Below are 17,441 nucleotides of genomic sequence, written 5' to 3'. Positions count from 1 at the left end.
CGGCGGCGGTAAGGGAGATCCCCCCCCCGGGGGATGTTTTTCGGCTCTGCTTAGGGGCGGCTCTTTCGCGACGCTCCCCCCCCACCCCCCCCCCCCTCCGCTTCGCTTTTCGCCCGCGGCCGCGCTCGGAATTTCACCCCGGTCCCTGCGCGGGCGGCGGGGGCGGGCGGCGGCTCAGGGAGCGTCGCGAAAGAGCCGCCCCCGAACGGAGCCGAAAAACATCCCGGGGGGGGGGAGGGGGTGCGTTAGGGGGGAGGGGAGAGGCGGGGAGAGGCGGGGGGGGAGGACCGGGGCCCGCGCCCCCCCCCCCGCCCCGTAGTCCCCCCCCTCCGCGTCGCCCTTCGCCGTCGCTCCCCCGCGGCTCTTTGCAGACGGTCCCTGCCCGGGCGGCGGCCGCCGGGCGGATGCGGAGCGGGGTGAGCGCGGGGGCTCGGCCGGGACCCCCCCCAACCCCGGGACCCCCCCAACCCCGGGGCCCCCCGTAGGGACCCCCCGCCACCGGCCCGGCTCCCCCCGCCCCCCGCGCCCGGTTTTGGGGGAACCCCCCGTGGAGAGGTCCCCGTTCTGTGGGGGGGGTCCCGATTTTGGGGGGGGTGTCCCGGTTTTGGGGGGGGGGCCCTGCTTTGAGGGGGGTCCCGGTTTTGGGGGGGGGGTGTCCCGTTTTTTGGGAGGGGGGGGGTCCTGGTTTTGAGGGTCCCGGTGCGGGAGGTCACGGTTTGGGGGGGGGTGTCTCGGTCTGGGGGGCACTGGTTTGGGGGGGGGCGGGTTTTGGGGGTCTCCGGAGGGGAGTGTCCGGTTTGGGGGGGTCCCGGGGGGGGGATTCCTGGTTTGGGGGGGCCTGGGGGGGTGTCGTGGTGTGGAGGGGTCCCGGGGGGGGTGTGGTGTCCCTTTATGGGGGTGTCCCTGTGCCAGGGATTTGGGGGGTCCCGGTGCCGCTGCACCCCGGTGACCCCCCCGTCCCCCCCCCCCGCAGCGTCCCGCCGAGGTGCCCGGAGGCAGCGGGGGGGCCGGGGGGGTCCCCGCCATGGCCGAGCGCCGCCGCCGACCCGGTACTGGGGGGCCCGGGGGGAGGGTGGGGGTGTCAGGGGGCTGGGGAGGGGCTGGGACACCAGGGGGGGATTTGGGGGGGGACCAGGACCCTATTGGGGGGGGCAGGGCCCCCCTGGGGGGGGGGCAGCACCCGGGGGACCCCAGGGGGGGTTGGGGGGACCCTGGGGGGCACAGAGGCCTCATTTGGGGGGTGTCAGTGCCCCGGGGGGGGGCAGGGACCCCCTTGGGGGGTGCTGGGGGGCTCAGGGTGCCCCAGGGGGGTGGGGTGGGTGACAATGACCCCCCCCTGTGCCCCCCCCAGTGAAGAAGGATGAGGAGGCCTTCGAGATCTCCATCCCCTTCGAGGAGCCCCCCCATGTCGAGCCCCCCATCTTCTACAGCCTCAGCCCCCCCCAGAACAGCTTTGAAGGTGGGGGGCGCCCGAACCCCTGGGTGCTTTTTGGGGAGGGGGGGTGTCACAGGGTGCAGGGTCCTCAGGGGGATGGGGGCCCCCCAAACTGGGTGGGGGGCAGTGTCCCTGGGGACGTGGGGCTGGGGGTGCCCGGGCTGGGGGTCTCCGGGACGTGGATCTGAGGGTGGGGGTCCCCAGAGCCCCCTGGGGCGCGGGGGGTCCCCAGGGATGTGGGGCTGGGGGTCCCCAAGCGGGGGGACCCCAGGGACATGGGTCTGAGGGTGGGGGTCCCTGGGGGTCCCCAGAGCTCCCCAGGGCATGGGGGGTCCCCAGGGATGTGAGTCTGAGGGTGGGGGTCCCCAGAGCCCCCCAGGGCGTGGGGGGTCCCCAGGGATGTGGGGCTGGGGGTGCTGCAGTTGGGGGGTCCCTGGGAACATGAGGTTGGGGGTCCCCAGGACGTGGGTCTGAGAGTGGGGGTCCCCGGGGGTCCCCAGAGCCCCCCTGGGGCACAGAGGGTCCCCAGGGATGTGGGTCTGAGGGTGGGGGTCCCCGGGGGTCCCCAGAGCCCCCCGGGGCACAGAGGGTCCCCAGGGGACGTGGGGCTGGGGGTCCCCGGGGCGCGGGGGGTCCCAGGACGTGGGTCTGAGGGTGGGGGTCCCCAGAGCCCCCCGGGGCGCGGGCGCAGCTGCACCTGGCCCTGGAGCGCAACGCCTGGCTGCAGAAGCGCATCGAGGACCTGGAGGAGGAGCGGGACTTCCTGCGCTGCCAGCTCGACAAGTTCATCTCGGGCGCCCGCGGGGGGGACGGTGAGGGGACGCGGGGGGGACACGGGGGGGGGACACGGGGGGGACACGGGGGGGGCACGGGGGATGCTCGGGGCACGGGGTCTGGGGGGTCTGGGGGGACTTGGGGACAAGGGGATTTGGAGTCTGGGGGACATGGGGGGACATGGCGGGGGACACGGGGGGTGACATGGAGGGGACGTGGGGGATGCTCAGGGTACGGGGTCTGGGGGGACCTGGGGATGTGGGGACAGGAGGACAAGGGGATTTGGGGTCTGGGGGACACGGGGGGGACGTGGGGGGGAAACGGGGGGACACAGGGGGGACGTGGAGGGGATGTGGGGGATGCTCAGGGCACAGGGTCTGGGGGGACTTGGGGACAGGAGGTTTGGGGGGGACATGGGGACAGGGGGCTTGGGGGGGACAGGAGGTTTGGGGGGGACATGGGGACAGGGGGGACATGGGGACAGGGGGCTTGGGGGGGGCGGGAGGTTTGGGGGGGACAGGGGGACAGGAGGGTTGGGGGGACAGGAGGTCTGGGGGGGACATGGGGACAGGGGGACGGGGGTTGGGGGGGCGGGAGGTTTGGGGGGGACATGGGGTCAGGGCGTCTGGGGGGGACAGGAGGTCTGGGGGGGACATGGGGACAGGGGGACAAGGAGTCTGGGGGGACACGGAGGGAACAGGGATGGGGGGACGGGGGACAAGGACGTGGGGCACGGGGGTACACGGAGGGGCAGGGGGACGTGGGGTCTGGGGGGACACGGGGGGACACAGGGACGGGGATCCGGGGGACGTCGGGGGGTGGCCGGGTCCCCCCGGCGCTGAGCGCTGCCCGCAGAGGAGCACGGCCGGGGGAAGACGGCGCCGCGGCGGGGGGACGCGGGGGACCCCCGCAACGGGGAGGTGACGGACAACGACAGCGTCACCTCCTCCCTCGGCCCCTCCGAGGACGGCGGCGCCGGCGACCGGCGGCGGCAGAAACCCAAAAGCGGCGTCACCCGGCGCCGCGTCGGCAAAGCCCGGACCCGCGAGCGGCAGCGGGGTGAGACCCTGGGGACACTGGGGACACCGGGACCCCCTGGGGACACTGGGACCCGCTGGGACCCTCTGGGGACACTGGGACCCCCCTGAGTCTCCCAGGACCTATGGGGACCCCCTGGGGACTCTGGGACCCTCTGGGGACACTGGGACCCCCCCCAGACCCCGCAGGGTCACCCCGGTCCCCTCCAGGACCCCCCAGGCCACCACGTCCCCGAGGTCCCCCCGCGGCGGTGGCCATGGCTGGAGGTGACGCTGTCTCTTCTGTCCCCCCCCCGGCGCTGGCCCGTGTCCCCCCACGCCTGTCCCTGTGTCCCCATCCCTCTCCTCCCCATCCCCACATCCCCGTGTCCCCGTCCCCGTGTCCTCCTGTCTGTGTCCCCATGTCCTGTCCCTGTGTCCCCATGTCCTACTGTCCGTCATCCCTGTGTCTCCATGTCCCCATGTCCCCATCCCCGTGTCCCCCATCCCCGTGTCCCCGTGTCCTCCTGTCCTCCATCCCCGTGTCCTCCTGTCCCCGTGTTCCCTGTCCCCATGTCCCCATGTCCTCCTGTCCCCCATCCCCATGTCCCTGTGTCCCTCATCCCCGTGTCCCCCGTCCCCTGTCCCGTGTCCCCTGTCCCCCATCCCCATGTCCCCTGTGCCTGTGTCCCCATGTCCCTGTGTCCCCATCCCTGTGTCCCCATCCCCGTGTCCCCCATCCCCTCCTATCCCCGTGTCCCCATCCCCGTGTCCCCCACCCCCTCCTATCCCTGTGTCCCCATCCCCGTGTCCCCCACCCCCTCCTATCCCCGTGTCCCCATCCCTGTGTCCCCATCCCCGTGTCCCCCATCCCCTCCTATCCCCGTGTCCCCATCCCCGTGTCCCCATCCCCTCCTATCCCCGTGTCCCCCACCCCCTCCTATCCCCGTGTCCCCATCCCGTGTCCCCACCCCCTCCTATCCCCGTGTCCCCATCCCCGTGTCCCCATCCCCGTGTCCCCCACCCCCTCCTATCCCCGTGTCCCCATCCCCGTGTCCCCACCCCCTCCTATCCCCGTGTCCCCATCCCCGTGTCCCCACCCCTCCTATCCCCGTGTCCCCATCCCCGTGTCCCCACCCCCTCCTATCCCCGTGTCCCCATCCCCGTGTCCCCACCCCCTCCTATCCCCGTGTCCCCATCCCCGTGTCCCCACCCCCTCCTATCCCCGTGTCCCCATCCCCGTGTCCCCACCCCCTCCTATCCCCGTGTCCCCATCCCCGTGTCCCCACCCCCTCCTATCCCCGTGTCCCCATCCCCGTGTCCCCACCCCCTCCTATCCCCGTGTCCCCACCCCCTCCTATCCCCGTGTCCCCATCCCCGTGTCCCCACCCCCTCCTATCCCCGTGTCCCCATCCCCGTGTCCCCCACCCCCTCCTATCCCCGTGTCCCCATCCCCGTGTCCCCCATCCCCTCCTATCCCCGTGTCCCCATCCCCGTGTCCCCATCCCCGTGTCCCCCACCCCCTCCTATCCCCGTGTCCCCACCCCCCGCCCCCCGCCCCCCGCAGTGAAGGACGCCGACGGGGTCCTCTCCCGCTACAAGAAGATCCTGACCACCTTCCAGAAGCTGAAGAGCATGAGCCGCGCCTTCGAGCACCACCGCGTCGACCGCAACACGGTGGCGCTGACCACCCCCATCGCCGAGCTGCTGCTGGTGGCCCCCGAGAAGCTGGCGGAGGTGGGGGAGTTCGACCCCTCCAAGGAGCGGCTCCTGGAGTACTCGCGCCGCTGCTTCCTCGCCCTGGACCCCGACACCCTGCAGAAGGTGCAGGCCCTCAAGAAGAGCAAACTGCTGCTGCCCATCACCTACCGCTTCAAGCGGTGAGGGGGGGGCGAGGGGGAGACCCCCCCGGCCCCCCCGGCGGGGGGTGGGAGCCCCCCGACCCGCCTGGGACCCCCCCGACAAGGTGGGACCCACCCCGAGACCCGCAGACACTCCCCAGAGGGCTGGGACCCCCCCAGGACCCCCATGTGCAGGAGCCCCCCGACCCGCCTGGGACCCCCCAGACAAGGTGGGAGCCCCCCCGAGACCCGCAGACACTCCCCAGAGGGCTGGGACCCCCCAGGACCCCCCAGAACCCCCCAACAAGGTGGGACCCCCCCAGGACCCCCATGTGCAGGAGCTCCCCGACCCGCCTGGGACCCCCCCCCGACAAGGTGGGAGCCCCCCCCGAGACCCGCAGACACTCCCCAGAGGGCTGGGACCCCCCCAGGACCCCCATGTGCAGGAGCCCCCCGACCCGCCTGGGACCCCCCCGACAAGGTGGGACCCCCCCAGGACCCCCATGTGCAGGAGCCCCCCGACCCACCTGGGACCCCCCCGACAAGGTGGGACCCCCCCAGGACCCCCATGTGCAGGAGCCCCCAACAAGGTGGGACGCCCCCCCCCCCAAGACCCCCAGACACTCCCCAGAGGGCTGGGACCCCCCAGAACCCCCCCAACAAGGTGGGACCCCCCCGACAAGGTGGGACCCCCCCAGGACCCCCATGTCCAGGAGCCCCCCAACAAGGTGGGACCCCCCCCCCCCAAGACCCCCAGACACTCCCCAGAGGGCTGGGACCCCCCAGAACCCCCCCAACAAGGTGGGACCCCCTCAGGACCCCCATGTGCAGGAGCCCCCCAACCCGCCTGGGACCTCCCCAACAAGGTGGGACCCCCCCAAGACCCCCAGCGCCCCCCTCATGCCCCACACTGGGACGGGACCCCCCCTCAACCGGCCTGACCCCCCCCCCAGTGCCCTCCCCAGTGGGGTGACGCCCCCCAGCCCCCTCCCCCACCTCCTGCACTGGGGTGGGACCCCCCCACCCCCCCCAAACCGGCCTGACCCCCCCCCGCCCCCCCCCCAGGGGGGTGGGACCCCCCCAACCCCCTCCTGTGCCCAGGCTGGGGGGTCCTGGGGGGTCCTGGCCCCCCCCCCCACTATGGGGGTTCCCCCCTCCCCGTGGCCCCGCCCCCCTCGGCCCAGGGAAAAACGCGGAAAAGGCGAAAAAAAGGAAAAAGGAGAAAAAACCACAAAAAAAAGAGAAAAAACGGGCGAATAAACGGGGAGAAACCGCCAAGATTTGGGCAAATGTGGAGCCTCCTTTGGGGGGGGGGTCGGGGGTGGGGTCAGGGGTCACGGGGGGTCAGGGGTCAGGGTGTTGGGGGCGCGGGGGGTCAAGGACGGGGTCGGGGGGTCACGGGACCCTCCCGGGGGGGTTGTTCCCCATGGGGCGCGTGTGGCCCCGCCTCCCCGTGACGACACTTCCGCTCCCCGCCGGAAGGGCTCTCTCGGAATGGGGCGGGGCCCGCGCCTGCCGCGGAAGGAGCCGAACGGCGGCGGAAACTGCCGAAGGGGCGAACCGCGGGGCGGAGCCAACCGGCCGGAAGTCGCCCGGGCGGAAGCGGAAGCGTCACCGAGGTGGCTGCCGGGCGGTACCGAGCCGCGCACCGGGGCTCTCCCAGCGCCCACCGGGAGCGGCGGAGGCGGCGGGACCCCGCCGGGGCGGCGGAGCGCGGCTGATCCCCCCTCGACCCCGGTGACTGAGGCGCGGAGCGGGGGCCGGAAGTCACTGAGGCCCCGCCGGAAGTAGCGTAACAGCGTGGCGGAAGGAGCCTGAGGGGAGCCGAGCTCTTCCGGAAAGAGCCGAACAGCAAGAGGCGAGCGGCGAGGGCCGAGCGGCGCCGGAAAGGGCCGAGCGGCGCCGGAAAGGGCCGAGCGGCGCCGGAAAGGGCCGAGCGGCGCCGGAAAGGGCCGAGCGGCGCCGGAAAGGGCCGAGCGGCGCCGGAAAGGGCCGAGCGGCGCCGGAAAGGGCCGAGCGGCGCCGGAAAGGGCCGAGCGGCGCCGGAAAGGGCCGAGCGGCGCCGGAAAGGGCCGAGCGTGGCCCGAGGAGCCCCGAGCGGCGGCCGGAAGCTGCCGAGCGCGGGGCCGGAAGTGGCCGAGCGTTGCCGAGCGGGGGGACGGTGCCGCCGCGGCCTGCGCGGGGTCGGAGCCGGGAGCGGGGCCGGGGCCGAGGCCGAACCGGGAACCGGGGAGCGGGGCCGGGGCTGGAGCCGGGGCCGCCGCCGCCATGTCGGACTTCGACGAGTTCGAGCGACAGCTCAACGAGAACAAACAAGGTACCGGCGGGGGCGGCGCCCCGCCCCCACCCCGCCGCCGCCGCCCCTCCCCCACCCGCCGCCGGGCCCGCCCCGCCCCCACCCGGGCCTTGGGGGGGGTCCCCGCCCCCCCCCCGGTGTCTGTACCCCCCCCGTGAGGTGCTCCCCGTGGGGGGGGGCAACCCGGTCCCCGCGGGGGGCTGCAGCCCTCATCGCCCTTTCGGGGGGTCTCTGCCCCCCCCGGGGGGGGCTGCCCCCCTCCCCACGAGAGGGGGCTCCCTGCACCCCCCGGCTGGGCTCCCTTTGGGGCCCCCCCCCTTCAGCGCTTCCTCCCGCCCCCCCCTGCGGTGCCTGGGGGGTCGCGGTGCCCCCCCCATTATTGCTCCCCCCCCCCGTTATTGCCCCCCTTCTTATTTCGGGGTGAGCTGGGAGGGGGCAGCGTTGGGGGAGGGAGGCAGCCCCCCCCCCACCACGTGCTGCCCCCCCCCCGCGCCATGTGCTGCCCCCCCCCGGGGGTCCCTGTGCCCCCCCGTGAGGGGATGGAGACCCCCCCCAGCCTGGGGTGACGGGGGGTCCCAGCCCTGGGTGGGTGGGGGGGGTGCCGCACCCAGGGGGGGTTTGGGGGGGCTGCTGACCCCCCCCCCCCATTTTGTGCCCCCCCCCTCAGAGCGCGACAAGGAGAACCGGCACCGGAAGCGCAGCCACAGCCGCTCCCGCAGCCGGGACCGGAAACGTCGGAGTCGCAGCCGGGATCGGAGAAACCGGGATCAACGCAGCGTCTCCCGCGACCGCCGGCGGCGCCGGTACCGGCCGGGGGCCGCCCCCCTTTTTTTTGGGGGGGAGGGCAGCGGGCTTGGCACCCCCCCGCTTTAATTAAGGGTGGGGGTCAGCCCGGCGCCCGCCGTAACGCGGTGTCGTTTCCCTCGCAGGTCACCCCTGAGCCTTTCGGGACCCCTGAGGTGAGTTTGGGGGGGTCTGTCAGCGGGGGGGGGGGCACGGGGGGGTGCTCAGGCCCCCCCTCACCCCGCTGCGCACCCCCCCTCCCCCCCAGCCGCTCCCCCCGCCACGAGAAGAAGAAGAAGATCCGCAAGTACTGGGACGTGCCCCCCCCCGGCTTCGAGCACATCACCCCCATGCAGTACAAAGCCATGCAAGGTGCGGCCCCCCCACAGCCCCCCGGGGCCCCCCAGAACCCTCCCAGGCCTTCCCGGGGTCCCCTTGAGTCCCCTAGGGCCCCCCCAAGCCTCCCAGAACCCCCCCAGGGCCTCCCAAAACCTTCACAGACCCTTCCCAGGGCTCCCCAGAGCCCCCCGGGGCCCCCCAGACCCCTCCCAGGGCACCCCCAAGGCCCCCTGGGGCCCCCCAGAGCCCCCCAGAACCATCCTGGGGCCCCCCAGAGCCCTCCCAAGGTTTCCCAGAACCCCCCTAAAGCCCTCCCAGGGCCCCCTGGGGCCCCCCAGAACCCCCCCAGAGCCCCCTAGGGCCCCCCTGAGCCCCCTAAAGCCCTTCCAGGGTCCTCTGGGACCCCCCAGAGCCTCCCAGGGCCCCCCTAAGCCCCCCAGAACCCTCCCAGGGCTCCCCAGAGCCCCCTAGCGCCCCCCAGAACCCCGCCAGAGCCCCCTAGGGCCCCCCTGAGCCCCCCAGAACCCTCCCAGGGCTCCCCAACCCCCGCCCCAGTCCCTGACGGTGCCTCCCCCCCCCCCATTTTCCAGCCGCGGGGCAGATCCCGGCCACGGCGCTGCTGCCCACCATGACCCCCGACGGCCTGGCCGTCACCCCCACGCCGGTGCCGGTGGTGGGCAGCCAGATGACGCGGCAGGCGCGGCGCCTCTACGTCGGCAACATCCCCTTCGGCATCACCGAGGTGGGGGGGGCACGGGGGGGGGACACGGGGGGGGCGGGGGCGCCGGATTCGGGACCCGGCGCCGTTTTGGGGCTGGGGGTTTGGGGGCGCCGACGGAGGAGCCGCTCGCCACGAGGCCTCGGGGACAGACTAAAGCCCCTCCCCAAAGCCCCTCCCCACGTTTCTCAACCCCCCCCATCCCCCCCCAACCCCCCCTGTCCCCCAAATGCCCCCCTCTTTTCCGCTACCCCCCAAAACCCCCCTGTCCCCCATACGAGGGGCTCAGCCCCGGCCCCCCGCTCCCTCCTGGATGTTCCCAGCAGCACGGTGCTGAGCCCCCCTCCCCAAAAAACTGCCCCCCCTCCCCAAAAAACTGCCCCCCCCCCAAAAACTGCCCCCCCGCCAGAAAAACCCGCCCCCTTCCCCAAACCACCCCCCGTCCCCCCTAAAATGCGTTTTTTTCCGCAAATCTCTCTGTCCGCCCCAACCCCCCCGCTTTTCTTCAATTTAGGGGCTCGGTGCGGCTCCCCCCATATCTTTTCCCTCACAAATGCAGCACCAAGCCCCCCCTCCCCAAAAAAACACCCCCCTTGCCCCCCAAAACCCCCCGTCCCCCCCAACCCCTCCCTTTTCCCCAATTCGGGGACTCAACCTGGTTCCCCCCTCTCCTTTCCCTCCAGAACGCAGCACCAAGCCCCCTCTCCCCAAAAAAACAGCCCCCCCTCCCCAAAAACCGCCCCCGCCCATCGCCCGGGTGGGGGCTCCACGACCCGACCTCATCTTTTCCCCTGTCCCCCCCATTTTTGGGGGTGTCCCCCCCCCTTTAGGAAGCCATGATGGATTTCTTCAACGCCCAGATGCGGCTGGGGGGGCTGACCCAGGCGCCGGGGAACCCCGTCCTGGCCGTCCAGATCAACCAGGATAAAAATTTCGCCTTTTTGGAGGTAAAAAGGGGGGTCTGAGGGGGACGGGGGAGGGGCGCGGCGCCCGCGGGGGGGTCCCTAACGTCCCCCGCCCCCCCAGTTCCGCTCGGTGGACGAGACCACGCAGGCGATGGCGTTCGACGGGATCATCTTCCAAGGGCAGTCGCTGAAGATCCGCCGCCCCCACGACTACCAGCCGCTGCCCGGGATGTCGGAGAACCCCTCCGTCTACGTCCCGGGTGAGCTGGGGACCCCCCAAAACCCCCGGGGGCCCCCCAAAACCCCCAGGGGGCCCCCCCCCCATCTTGATGGAGGAGCTGAAGAGAGGGGACGCAGCGCTGGGACCCCCTCCCGGGGCTCCTTTTTTTTCCGGGGGGGGAGAAAAGGGCTGTGGGGCCCCCCCAGGGCTCCCCTCCATTTTGGGGTGCGGTGTTTCCCCCCCCCAAAATGAGCTTTGGAAGAGAGGGGGCCACTTCAGGGTGCCCCCGCCTTTTTTTGGGGTGCGTTATGTTTTAAAATGGGTTTGGGGTTGGGGTGGGCAGCTCTGGGGTGCCCCTTCCCCACCCCCCCCAGAGATCCCGGCCACGCTGGGGCTCCCCCCGGTGCTGGTTTGGTTTTGGGGGGCCCCCCCGTGCTCCCCCCCCCCCAGCTCACGGCCGTGTCCCCCCCCCCAGGCGTCGTCTCCACGGTGGTGCCCGACTCCGCTCACAAGCTCTTCATCGGGGGCCTCCCCAACTACCTGAACGACGACCAGGTGAGGCGGGGGGCCCCCCAGAGCCCCCCCAAACCTTGGGGGGGGTATCACAGCAGAGGGGGGGCCGGGGGACCCCCATTTCCCCGCCCCCAGGCTGAATTTCTCCATCAATGGGGGCAGCAATCGGGTGGGGGGGGGGGGGCAGCAACCGGGACCCCCGGGGTGTTTCGAAGGGGGGGTCCCCGGTGCCGTGGGGGGGTCCCAGAGCTGCCATGGCCCCCCCAAATTGTGGCCCCCCCCCAGGTGAAGGAGCTGCTGACGTCTTTCGGACCCCTGAAAGCCTTCAACCTGGTGAAGGACAGCGCCACCGGCCTCTCCAAGGGCTACGCCTTCTGCGAGTACGTCGACATCAACGTCACCGACCAGGTACCCCCAAAACCCCCCCGGGGGACCCCGAAACCCCCCCGACCCTCCCCTACCCCCCCTCGGGCTTTTCCAGGGCGTTTTATGTCCAAAACGCCCCAAAATGTGCCCCCAAAAACCCCTCGGGGAGGTGGTGGTGGGCTCTGGGGATCCCCTAAATGGGTTTGGGGATCCCCCCCGATGGGTTTGGGGACCCCCCCAGCCCCTGGGGGTGCCCCGGGGGGTGCAGGTGTCGCCTCCCCTCCCCAAATCGTGCTGGTTTTTTGGGGGGACAGAGCTAAACCCCCCAAATTCACGTTAGGGAGGAGAAAAGAGAACTCCCCAGATCGAGTTTTCCGTTTGCTGCTGTGGCTTTGGGGGCTCTTTGGGTGCCCCAAATTTGGGTGGGGGTCCCCCAAACCCCGCGGTGACCCCCCCAAACCCAGTGGTGACCCCCCAAGCCCCCAGTGACCCCCCTGTGTCCCCCCCCAGGCACCTCCGGTGCTTTCTGTGCCCAAAACGCCCCCGAACGCACCCCAAAACCCATCAGGGAAACACTGCCGGGCTCTGGGGACCCCCCAAACGGGCTCCGGGATCCCCCCAGCCCCTGGGGGTGCCCTGGGGGGTGCAGGTATCGCCCCCCCTCCCCAAATCGTGCTGGTTTTTAGGGGGGGGCAACAGACCCCCAAATTCTTCCGTAGGAAAACAAAGAATTCTCCACCTTGAACTTTTTATTCGCTGCTGAAGCTTCAGGGTGTCTTGGGGTGCCCCAAATTGGGGTGGGGGTCCCCCAAACCCCGCGCTGACCCCCCCAAACCCCGCGGTGACGCCCCCACACCCCCGGTGACCCCCCCGTGTCCCCCCCCAGGCCATCGCGGGGCTCAACGGGATGCAGCTGGGGGACAAGAAGCTGCTGGTGCAGCGGGCCAGCGTGGGGGCCAAGAACGCCACCCTGGTGAGTGGGCGCCGGACCCCGGGGTCCCCCCGGGGCTGGGGGGGGCGGGGGGAGGGGCCCCGGGGTCCCCCCGGGGCGGGGGAGTGGCCTGGGTCCTCTTTTGAGGGGGTGGGGGTGGGGGTCGCAGGGTGCCTGGGGTCTCTTTTAGGGGGGTTACGGGGGTGCCAGGACGCCTTGTCCACGTCCCCGGCGAGTTGGGGGTCCCTGGGGGGGGGGGTGGGGGTGTCAGGGCTCCTGGGTCCTCTTTTGGGGGGTCCTCAGACACCTGGGTCCTTTCCTGGGGGGGGTCTAGGGGCACCAGGGCGCCTGGGTCCTCTTTTGGGGGGGCTGTTGGGGTGCAGGACACCTGGGTGCTCTGGGGGGGACCCTGGATGCCTGGGTTCTCCTTGGGGGGCTATGGGGGTCCCCGGGGGGGTGTGGGGGCACCAGGACCCCTCGTTCCCATCCCCAGCGAGCTGAGGGGGGTCTCTGGGGGGGGCTGGGGGGCAGCCAGGGTGTCCAGGTCCTCTTTTGGGGGGGGTCTGAGGGCACCAGGACCCCTTGTCCCCATCCCCAGTGGTCTGGGGGTCCCCAGGGGGGTGGGGGGGTGCCAGGACACCCAGGTCCTGTCCTGGGGGGGACGTGGGGACACCAGGACCCCTTGTCCCCATCTTTAGAGAGCTGGGGGGGTGGAGGGGGTACTGGGAGCCCTCGTCCGTGTCCCCAGTGATCTGGGGGTCCCTGGGGGGGTGCTGGGATACCCGGGTTCTCTCTTGGGGGGCTGGGGGGGTGCCAGGACACCCAGGTCCTGTGCTTGGGGGGGACGTGGGGACACCAGGACCCCTTGTCCCCATCTCCAAGGAGCTGGGGGGGTGCCAAGATCCCTCGTCCGTGTCCCCCTGCAATCTGGGGGTCCTGGGGGGGTGGGGGGGTACTGGGACCCCTCGTCTGTGTCCCCCAGTGATCTAGGGGTCCCGGGGGGGTGGGGGGGTACTGGGACCCCTTGTCCACGTCCTCAGTGGTCTGGGGGGTGGGGGGGGTACCGGGACCCCTCATCTGTGTCCCCAGCGATCTGGGGGTGCCCAGGGGGGTGGGGGGGTGCTGGGACAGGCGGGTCCTCTCTTGGGGGGCTGGGGGGCGTCACTTGGGGGGGTCCTCTCCTTGCGGGCGGGGGGGGGGGCCGGGCTGCCGCCGCCTGTAGGGAGCTGTGGGTCCCCAAGCTGGGGGGGGGGGGGTGTCTGGGGGCCAACCCCTCCCCCCCCCCGTATCGGGGCGGGCGCAGCGGGGTCCCGTCACCCCCCCTAACCCCCCCGCTGTCGCCCCCCCTCCCCTCCAACCCCCCCACCCCCCCCCACCAGAGCACGATAAACCAGACCCCGGTGACGCTGCAGGTGCCCGGGCTGATGAGCTCGCAGGTGCAGATGGGCGGCCACCCCACCGAGGTGCTGTGCCTGATGAACATGGTGCTGCCCGAGGAGCTGCTGGACGACGAGGAGTACGAGGAGATCGTGGAGGACGTGCGGGACGAGTGCGGCAAATACGGGCTCGTCAAATCCATCGAGATCCCCCGGCCCGTCGACGGCGTCGAGGTGCCGGGATGCGGAAAGGTGGGAGAGGAGGGGGGGGCTGGGGGGGGGGGCAGCTCGGTGTCACGCGGAGAGGCGGCAGGGGGACGGGGACAGCGCCCGGACACCCCGATGTGTCCTGGGGACGCGGCCATGGGGACAGGGACAGCGCCCGGGCACCCCGATGTGTCCTGGGGACGCGGCCATGGGGACAGGGACAGCGCCCGGACACCCCAATGTGTCCCGGGGACGCGGCCATGGGGACAGGGACAGCGCCCGGGCGCCCCGATGTGTCCCGGGGACGCGGCCATGGGGACAGGGACAGCGCCCGGGCGCCCCGATGTGTCCTGGGGACGCGGCAGGGGGACGGGGACAGCGCCCGGGCACCCCGATGTGTCCTGGGGACGCGGCAGGGGGACGGGGACAGCGCCCGGGCGCCCCGATGTGTCCTGGGGACACGGCCATGGGGACAGGGACAGCGCCCGGGCGCCCCGACGTGTCCTGGGGACACGGCCATGGGGACAGGGACAGCGCCCGGGCGCCCCGACGTGTCCCGGGGACGCGGCCATGGGGACGGGGACGGCGCCCGGGCACCCCGATGTGTCCCGGGGACGCGGCAGGGGGACGGGGACGGCGCCCGGGCACCCCGATGTGTCCTGGGGACGCGGCAGGGGGACGGGGACGGCGCCCGGGCGCCCCGATGTGTCCTGGGGACACGGCCATGGGGACAGGGACGGCGCCCGGGCGCCCCGACGTGTCCCGGGGACACGGCCATGGGGACAGGGACAGCGCCCGGGCGCCCCGACGTGTCCCGGGGACGCGGCCATGGGGACGGGGACGGCGCCCGGGCACCCCGATGTGTCCCGGGGACGCGGCCATGGGGACAGGGACAGCGCCCGGGCGCCCCGATGTGTCCCGGGGACGCGGCCATGGGGACGGGGACGGCGCCCGGGCACCCCGATGTGTCCTGGGGACGTGGCCATGGGGACGGGGACAGCGCCCGGGCGCCCCGATGTGTCCCGGGGACGCGGCAGGGGGACGGGGACAGCGCCCGGGCACCCCTATGTGTCCTGGGGATGCAGCCATGGGGACGGGGACAGCGCCCGGGCACCCCAATGTGTCCCGGGGACGCGGCAGGGGGACGGGGACAGCGCCCGGGCACCCCAATGTGTCCTGGGGACGCGGCAGGGGGACGGGGACAGCGCCCGGGCGCCCCGATGTGTCCTGGGGACGCGGCAGGGGGACGGGGACAGCGCCCGGGCACCCCGATGTGATCCGTGGGGCGGGGCCCGTGGGGCGGGGCCCGTGGGGCGGGGCTCCGTGGGGCGGGGTCCGCGGGGCAGCCGGGCCCCCCCCCGACCCCTGCGCGGCCCCCCCAGATCTTCGTGGAGTTCACCTCGGTCTTCGACTGCCAGAAGGCGATGCAGGGCCTGACCGGCCGCAAGTTCGCCAACAGAGTCGTCGTCACCAAGTACTGCGACCCCGACTCCTACCACCGCCGCGACTTCTGGTAGCCCCCGGCGGGGGGGCCGGGCGGGGCCGGGGGGGCCCAGCGCCCCCCACCCCCCCCCAGCGCCCCCCACCCCTCCCCCAGCCCCTTTCTTTTTCCCTTTCTTGGTTTTTTTTTTTTTTTCTTTTTGTTTTGTTTTTTTTTTTCGTTGTTTTTTTTTCTCTCTCGTTTCGGCGGTTCCCCCCCCCCCCCCTTCCCCCCCCCCCCCAGTGCTGGTTTCTCGTCGTAGCGCTCGCCCCGCCCCCCCCGCCCCTCCCCCCTCTGTGGCGTTTCGTATTGGCGAAAACGGGGGGGCCCCTCCCCCCCACTCCAGCCCCCCCCCCCCCGTGTCAAACGGAGTCGGGGGACCCCCCCCTCCCCCGCCGCCCCCCCCTAATTAAACGATTTTTCCAATTCTCCGGGGTCTGCGTCTCGCTGGCGGGGGTGGGGAGAGGAGCCCCCCCCCCCGCCCCGTTATGGGGGTCTGGACCCCCCCATTATGGGGGATCAGCCCCCCCTTCCGCGTTTGGGGGGGGGCCACTGACACGGACCCAGATGTCCACTGATGATGCTTTATTGAGCTGAAGCGGGGGGTCCCCAGTGTTCTGGGGGGCCCCGGCATTTTGGGGGGGTTCCGGCATCCGGGCGTGGTGGGGGGGGGGTCAGTGGGACCCCCCCCAGTACTCGCAGCCCGGCCAGTTGGGGCTCTTGGGGGTGGCACTCCCCCCTGTGGGGGGAGGGGGTCTTAGGTGGCACCCCAACACCTGGTGCACCCCCCTCCTTTCTGCCCGGGGGGGGCCCCAGCTGCCCCCAGGGGGCTTTGAGGGATCCCCAGCCTGGATTTGGGGGTCCCCCCGTCCAGCTCCCCGCTTTCGGGACCCCCCGTCCCAGGGGAGGCAGCCTGGGCCCTTCCCCACCCCCCTGGAATTGGGGGATCCCCCTCCCCCCATCCTTAAGACCCCCCCCCTAAATCCTCTGGAATGAGGGGCTGCCCCCACCCCCCTCATCTTTGGGGGGTGCCCCAGACCCCACCTGGATTTGGGGGTGCCCCCAGCCCCCCCTCCCCGGGGCAAACTTCCCCCCACCCCTCAAAACCCCTGGAGTTGGGGACCCCCCCCAGTCCCTGACTTTCAGGACACCCCCTGAACTTGAGCACTCCCCCCACCCCTTTAATAGCCCCCCCCCACCCCAGATTTGGGGGTGCCCCCCCCTCACCTTCCACCAGGAGCAGCAGCGGGGGGCTGGGCCCCGAGACCCCCCCCCCCGCGGGGCTGTAGGTGCAGAAGTAGGCGCCCTCGTGGCGGGGGTGGAGGGGCCCGAGGGGGAAGGGGACGACGCCCCCCCCCGCCCGCTGCCCCACGGCCCCCCCGGGGCCCCCCCGGTAGAGCCGGAAGGTGGCGGCCCCGGGGGGCCCCTCGCAGACCACCGAGACGTTGGTGCCCCGCGGTACTGGCAGTGGCTGCAGCGGCGGCAGCGAGAGCTTGGGGGGGTCCAGGCGGGGGTCTGGGGGGGGGACAGCGGGGTCACGGGGGGGGGGGACGGGACACAGGGGGGTCCCCACTGTCCCCAGCCCCCCCTCACCGGTGACCACCACCTCCACGGGGTTGCTGCTGGGGCCGGGGGGCCGGGGGGTCCCCCCGGCGGGGTCCCAGCAGCGGCAGGTGTAGGGTCCGGCGTCGGCAGCGTCGGCGACGCGAGCGAAGGTGACGAAGCCGCGGCGGGAGGTGACGTTCGCCACCGGCCCCGAGCGGTTCTGGTGGAGGAGGAGGAAGAGGGGCCCCGGGCCGAAGCACTGGAAGTGGAAGGGGGCCCCCGCCGGCACCCACAGCCCCTCCCGGGGTCTCAGCTCGGGGCGCTGCGGGGCTGGGGACGGGGACAGGGAGGTGGGGACCCCGGCGCTGGGGATGGGGACGGGGGGATGTGGGGACCCCAGAGCCCTGGGGATGGGGACAGGGGGACCCCAGGGCTGGGGACGGGGACGGGGGGACCCTGGGGCTGGGGACGGGAACGGGGGGACCCCAGGGGTGGGGACGGGGACAGGGGGACGTGGGGACCCCAGAGCCCTGGGGATGGGGACAGGGGGACCCTGGGGGTGGGGACAAGGATGGGGACGTGGGGATGGGGACAGCGGGACATGGGGACCCCAGAGATGGGGACAGGGACCCCAGAGCCCTGGGGATGGGGACAGGGGGATGGGGGGACCCTGAGGACAGGGATGGGGGACCCCAA

The 17,441-nt window shown here is 72.8% G+C and overlaps 2 protein-coding genes and 2 long non-coding RNA genes across 5 annotated transcripts; 3 read left to right on the top strand and 1 right to left on the bottom strand.

Moving 5' to 3' along the window:
• Positions 1-309: 309 nt before the first annotated feature.
• Positions 310-5,378, top strand: LOC142074327 (coiled-coil domain-containing protein 106-like). Its single transcript, XM_075134925.1, has 5 exons — positions 310-416; positions 974-1,049; positions 2,104-2,247; positions 3,065-3,268; positions 4,793-5,378. Exons 1-5 carry the CDS (start codon positions 405-407, stop codon positions 5,107-5,109), a joined length of 753 nt encoding a protein of 250 aa, XP_074991026.1. The 5' UTR covers positions 310-404; the 3' UTR covers positions 5,110-5,378.
• A 57-nt stretch (positions 5,379-5,435) lies between these two features.
• LOC142074330 (uncharacterized) lies at positions 5,436-6,342 on the top strand. Its single transcript, XR_012670583.1, has 2 exons — positions 5,436-5,656; positions 5,731-6,342. It is a non-coding gene; the product is annotated as an uncharacterized LOC142074330 (long non-coding RNA).
• Positions 6,343-7,221: 879 nt separating this feature from the next.
• LOC142074326 (splicing factor U2AF 65 kDa subunit) lies at positions 7,222-15,629 on the top strand. Of its 2 annotated transcripts, none has more exons than XM_075134924.1 (12): positions 7,222-7,383; positions 8,030-8,165; positions 8,292-8,321; positions 8,414-8,517; positions 9,075-9,226; positions 10,033-10,149; positions 10,229-10,367; positions 10,803-10,882; positions 11,126-11,248; positions 12,093-12,179; positions 13,550-13,765; positions 15,103-15,629. In XM_075134924.1, exons 1-12 carry the CDS (start codon positions 7,335-7,337, stop codon positions 15,235-15,237), a joined length of 1,368 nt encoding a protein of 455 aa, XP_074991025.1. In that variant the 5' UTR covers positions 7,222-7,334; the 3' UTR covers positions 15,238-15,629. The 2 variants fall into 2 exon arrangements, with proteins under 2 accessions (XP_074991025.1, XP_074991024.1); XM_075134923.1 differs by having other exon boundaries at positions 13,517-13,765.
• A 141-nt stretch (positions 15,630-15,770) lies between these two features.
• On the bottom strand, positions 15,771-16,655 carry LOC142074331 (uncharacterized). Its single transcript, XR_012670584.1, has 2 exons — positions 16,428-16,655; positions 15,771-15,939 (listed from the first exon to the last, which is right to left on the bottom strand). It is a non-coding gene; the product is annotated as an uncharacterized LOC142074331 (long non-coding RNA).
• Positions 16,656-17,441: the final 786 nt, after the last annotated feature.

This window comes from Calonectris borealis, chromosome 34 (assembly GCF_964195595.1).
Source record: "Calonectris borealis chromosome 34, bCalBor7.hap1.2, whole genome shotgun sequence".
Lineage (NCBI taxonomy): Eukaryota > Metazoa > Chordata > Aves > Procellariiformes > Procellariidae > Calonectris > Calonectris borealis.
The sequence above is the reverse complement of the archived record's forward strand: the minus strand, read 5'-3'. Positions and strand labels throughout refer to the sequence as shown.